Raw genomic sequence first — 5,318 nt, 5'->3', positions numbered from 1 at the left:
TACATCTTGTAAGTGAAAGTATCGTAAATTCAATGTGGTAGAAATATCTACTAGAGGGACCAACAGATGGTATAATGATTACATTGCTGTATTCCCACATGGCCAACCGCAGTTCGAGTCCTGGACCTGACAGCTTGAAACTCACTCCAGGGGAATGTGGGTGTGTTCCCAAAATCCCGAGAAAAGAATGGAGAAGAGATTGTGGTATGGCTACCCCCCATGGGAGGTGATTTCTCACTTTCTGTCTCTGTCTCTTTTGGTCTCTCCAGTGAGTGCACATGCCTATAGCAAAAATCTCTCTTTAAAAAAAGACAGAAGTATGTAATAGACATGCCAGATAGAGAGACTAGACTAAGGAAAGAAGCTATTTGGAACTGTAATGGTTGGGGCTGGCAGGTGGTATGGTGGTAAGGGGACTGGACTCCCACATGGCCGACTGCAGTTCAAGTCCCGGACCTGGCAGCTTGCTTTCTCACTCTCTCTTTCTCTGTCCCGCTGGTCAGGTTAAAATAAATAAATAAATAAAGTTAAATAATAATTCTTAAAAAAGAAAAAAAAGAAAGAAACTGTAATGGTTGAGGATATTCTACACTTGATTTTAAAAGAAAAGAATCTTCAGTTCCCTAAATCAGATAACTAAAACCAAATATATACCTACATATATAGTTTTTAGAAAAAAAAAACTGAAAAATTCTACAGACTAAAATGTTAAAAGCAACTAAAAATAAATGCTATAAACAAAGCAAAAGAGAAACACACACACTTCAAAAAGTTCATGGAAAATAATGAAAGTATAAGCTTCAGGCTGGCTCCTTACTGCAGTGGTAAGTAGCTGTGTTTAGGGAGCTGGAGCCCACATGGCCAACTGTGTTGGAAGGAATTTCAAGTCCTGGCGACTTGAAAACATGCCAGGCACAGGTTGAAATGGAGGAAAAAAGATTGCAGCATGACCATGCCTCACTGAAGGTTGCTTTCTCTCCTCTCCTTCCTTCCCTGGCCAGTGCATGCACCCTCTGGCAATAAAAATAAACAAAGTATGAGTTATTTTGGTGCAAAGAAAGTTTGAAATTTGGGACCAGCAGGTGGTATGGTGGTTAAAGTGCTGGACACTCCCACATGACTCCCACATGGCCAACCATGGTTCGAATCCTGGGTCTGGTGGCTTGCTTTCTCACTTTTTCTCTCTCTCTTTCTCTGTGTCTCTCTTTGGTCAAATTAAAATAAGTAAATGAATAAACAAAATTAAAAATAATTCTTTTTAAAAAAAGCTTGACATTCATGCATATAGTCTTTTCATTAGACTCATTTTTGGTGAACTATTTGAAGACCCACCTCTCCCACTGTGTGTGTATTATATAGGTATTTCGTATAAGAGGCAAATGATTAACATAATATAGAGCACTCTTTTTTCTGTTTTTTTTTTTTTTTAATTAGATTTTTGCCATGGGGCCTATGTGCTTGCCAGAGACAGAGAGAGAGAAAGTGAGAAATCATCCTCCCTAGAGAGGATGACCAGGCTGCAAGCCCTCCTCCTCTATTCTCCTCTTGGGATTTTAGGTATACACACACACGCACCCAGCATGATTTTTAAGCCACTGGGTCCAGGACTTGAACCACAGCCAGCTATGTGGGAGACCAGAGCCCAAATCATCATGCCACCCATTGGCCCCCAAAGTGTTCCTTTTAACCAATAGCAAAAATAAATTTAAAAAAAGTTTTCCTAACTATAAATGATAGCAATAGCCAAGAAATATATGAAAGATGCTCAACTTCTAACAATTGAATTTTCACAAAAGTGAGTACTGATTTGAAAAACAATATTGGGAACCAGCAGTTAGCGTAATGGCTATGTCGCTGGACTCCCACGTAGTCGACCGCGGTTCGCGTCTCGGACCCGGTGGCTTAAATCTCACGCCGGGCGCGTGTGCGTGCATGCCCAAGATCCCGAGAGGAGAATGGAGGAGAAGGGATTGTGGCGTGACCATCCCCCCTGGGGGGTGATTTCTCGCTTTCTGTCTCTATGTCTCTCTCTGTCTGTCTGGCGAGCGCACGCGCCCTATAGCGAAAACCTCTCCAAAAAAAAAAAAAAGAAAAACAATATTGCTATCATTTATAGGAAAATCAAACAAGTTGAGCATGCTCATAGTCTTCTGTGAAGTGCGAAAGTTTAGGCGTCAATTTGTTAACATTTTCAAAAATTTAAGTGTGTGTGGTTCAACGCCACGATACACTTCAAGGCATTTATCTCACAAAAACCACATAAATACAGGCCTCCTGGTGGCATGGCAGACTGCATGGTTCAGACACTGGACTCAGGGGCCTAAAACATACCAGGTGTGTTCCTGCCCCTGTTCATGTTCGTGCCCAGTATCTGGAGAGGAGGATGGAGGAAAGAGGACTCTGATGTGGTCATCCTGACTGCCGACTGCTTTCTTACTTTCCTTCACAGTCTGGCAAGCTCAAGTGCGATATAACACATTAAAGGAAAAAAAACCACCTAAATGCTCAAGTGTTTGCATTCATAACAGAAAATTAGTAATTAGACCATATATCAAATATTATGCCACGTTTGTAAGAGGTACTGATAAAGAAAAGATGTACCTAGCATAAAATTAAATGTACTTTATTAAGCACTTTGCGTGTTTACAGTGTGAATTTAACGATGTCGCTGGATTCCCATGCAGCCCTCAGAGGTTTGAGTCCCGGTCCCCTTGGCTTAAACTCACGCCTGGTGCGTGTGCGTGGATGCCCAAGATCCCAAGAGGAGAATGGAGAAGGGATTGCTGCGTGGCCATGCCCTCTGGGGGCCGCTTTCTCGCTTTCTTTTTCTCTGTTTTTCTGGCGAACCCACGTGCCCTATAGCAAAAAAAAAACCTCTCCCAAAAATAAAAAAAAGATGGAGTGGCGGACAGTTGAGATAACTTTATCATAACTGTATACCTTTTCATCTCTTGACACTTTTAGGAGCACATCACTTCTATAACAGCAAAAATAAAGTGCATATTTAAAGTAGCGGTATGCTTCAGGCTATAGGGCAGCTTTTCATCCCATTAGGCTTGATCTGCATTTCACATACACTTTCGTGGTTGGAAAACTCGTATCTCCCAAGTAGGAGGCTGAGGAGGTACTATAAGGCTGGGGTTAGCGACCACAGGCCTGGCACGCACTTGCCCGGATTTGTCCCGCGTCCGCGGTCAGAAACAAGAGAAAGAGGCGGGGAGACTCGGGCAACGCCGCTCCGCCCACCCCGGTCGTGCTGCCCTCGCCCCGCTCGACGCCCGCATTCTCCAATGAGTGTTCGGGGGCGGGGCGAGTTCATCGAGAATCAGGGACGGGATTGGTTCTAGCGTCACCCCGCCCAGGTGGTTAGCGGGCAGCGTGGTGACGTTGCAGCGCAGAGCGTAGGGGCGGAGAGCGCGCGCTGGCTGATGAGCCGGCATTAAACGGCTGGAGTGGTACCAGGCTGGTCGTTCTTCCTCGGTCTCAATTCGTGAAAGCCTAGCCGGCCAGATCTTCACTCCTGCGAGACTTTAGCTGTGTTGTTGCGACTACTCCACAATGTTCGAGGCGCGCCTAGTCCAGGGCTCCATCCTGAAGAAGGTGCTAGAGGCGCTCAAGGACCTCATCAACGAGGCCTGCTGGGACATCAGCTCGAGCGGCGTGAACCTGCAGAGCATGGACTCGTCCCACGTCTCCTTGGTGCAGCTCACCCTGCGCTCCGAAGGCTTCGACACCTACCGCTGCGACCGTAATCTGGCCATGGGTGTGAACCTCACCAGGTGAGCCCGGGACCGCCCGGGAGCGGGGCCCTGATCTTTTCCTATCCTCCTCTCTTGGCGGGAGCGCCTGCGAGCCGGGTCCTCATTGGCGGACGAGGGCCACTCGCGCCTTCTCGTTGGCTAGCAACGTTGGGGGGCGGAGCCCAGCAGCGCGCGCGGTTCGGAAAAGCCCGCGCTGGCTGCCGCGGGAACCGGCTCTTTCCGCGCCAAAGTCACAAAGCGGGTAGTGGCGGGAAAAATGACTGGTTTCTACTGGTTTCTCTGCTATGCCCGAAAGAGACTTCCAGAACTCTTTGCTCTTTAAATGCTGGCAGCTTCGCATGAGAATTTTTGCTGGCTTTAACCGCTTAGAGACTACTAGAGACAGTTTTTTATCCCCTTGGTCTTTATTTCGTAGTCGCAATGGAACGTCTTGAGGTTCTTTTGGGGAAAAGTCCTCAGGACATTGACTTTCAGCATTCTGACCGCTATCTAGCTAGTGAATATATATGCTTTTAGAAACTTTGAGAGAGATATTTATACTACACGCTGTGTGTTTTAATAAGTTAGATAGTTTTTAACGACGAGGCCCAATAATTAACTTCACACCAACGTTAGTTATTTGCAGTTGAGAAAACAGTGCCTTTTTTAAGAGTTTTGTTATAGCCTGTGCGCTCCTGGGAGCAAGAGACAGAAAGCAAGAAATCACCCCCCAGGGGACGACCACGCTGCAATCCCTTCTGTATTTTCCACTCAGAATTTTAGGAACGCAGATACACGCACCTGGTGTGAGTTTTAAGCCACCAGGTCAGGGACTCAAATAATGGTTGACAACATGAAAGTCCAGGGATGTAACCATTATGCCTTCTGCTGGTCCCAAAAGAGTACTCTTTTATTTGTGGTTTAAATAGAACTTACAGAAGGCAATTTGTGAACTTTTGCACCCAAACTAAATTGTTTATCAGGCTTCCAAAGAGATCAGAGAGCCACGTTCCTAAATGGGGTGTTAGCCAGCTTGAGGCAGATCCCTTTACTCTAACCTTTACAAGAAAAGTAACTGAAACAACCAGTTCACATTTTGTTCTTTGTACCTTGTATCTATAAACCCAGCTTCCTCTCTTCAATTATCTGGAGCACTTCTGTTTTATAGAATAAGGTGTTGCCCAATTCTAAAATCACAAGTAAAAGTAATTAAGACCTCTAAATTTGCTGTGGTTTTACCTTTACAGTACCCACAAGTGAAATTGCTGGTGGTAGGGTGTTTCTGTTTTAAGGATTATTTATTTTACTTATTATTATTATTATTGTTCATCAGTTTGACCTGGGAGAGATAGAGACACAGGGAGAGAGAGAAAGCTGTCAGGTCCAAGGCTTGAACCATGGTCAGCCATGTGGGAGTCCAGTGCCTTAACATGCTGCCTACGAGCCCCTGTAGTAGGATGTTTAAGTGTAAATACTGCCAGGTTGCATTCCAGAATGGCTGAACAGTATATATAAATTTTCCAGCCATATGTTTCCTGACCGGTGTGTCAGACAGGCTGGGGGGTGATCATGGGAATT

The 5,318-nt window shown here is 45.3% G+C and overlaps 1 protein-coding gene across 1 annotated transcript in view; it reads left to right on the top strand.

Annotated features, from left to right (window-relative positions):
* The first annotated feature begins 3,091 nt into the window (after nt 1-3,091).
* Nucleotides 3,092-5,318, top strand: part of PCNA (proliferating cell nuclear antigen) — a 14,560-nt gene continuing 12,333 nt past the window's right edge. The window contains exon 1 of the mRNA XM_006163985.3: nt 3,092-3,779. Coding sequence (XP_006164047.1) covers nt 3,559-3,779 — 221 coding nt within the window. The 5' untranslated portion in view covers nt 3,092-3,558. The remainder of the gene's footprint in view (nt 3,780-5,318) is intronic.

The sequence above is a fragment of the Tupaia chinensis genome, unplaced genomic scaffold, assembly GCF_000334495.1.
Source record: "Tupaia chinensis unplaced genomic scaffold, TupChi_1.0 Scaffold143574_1, whole genome shotgun sequence".
In the NCBI taxonomy this organism is placed as follows: domain Eukaryota; kingdom Metazoa; phylum Chordata; class Mammalia; order Scandentia; family Tupaiidae; genus Tupaia; species Tupaia belangeri.
The sequence above is the reverse complement of the archived record's forward strand: the minus strand, read 5'-3'. Positions and strand labels throughout refer to the sequence as shown.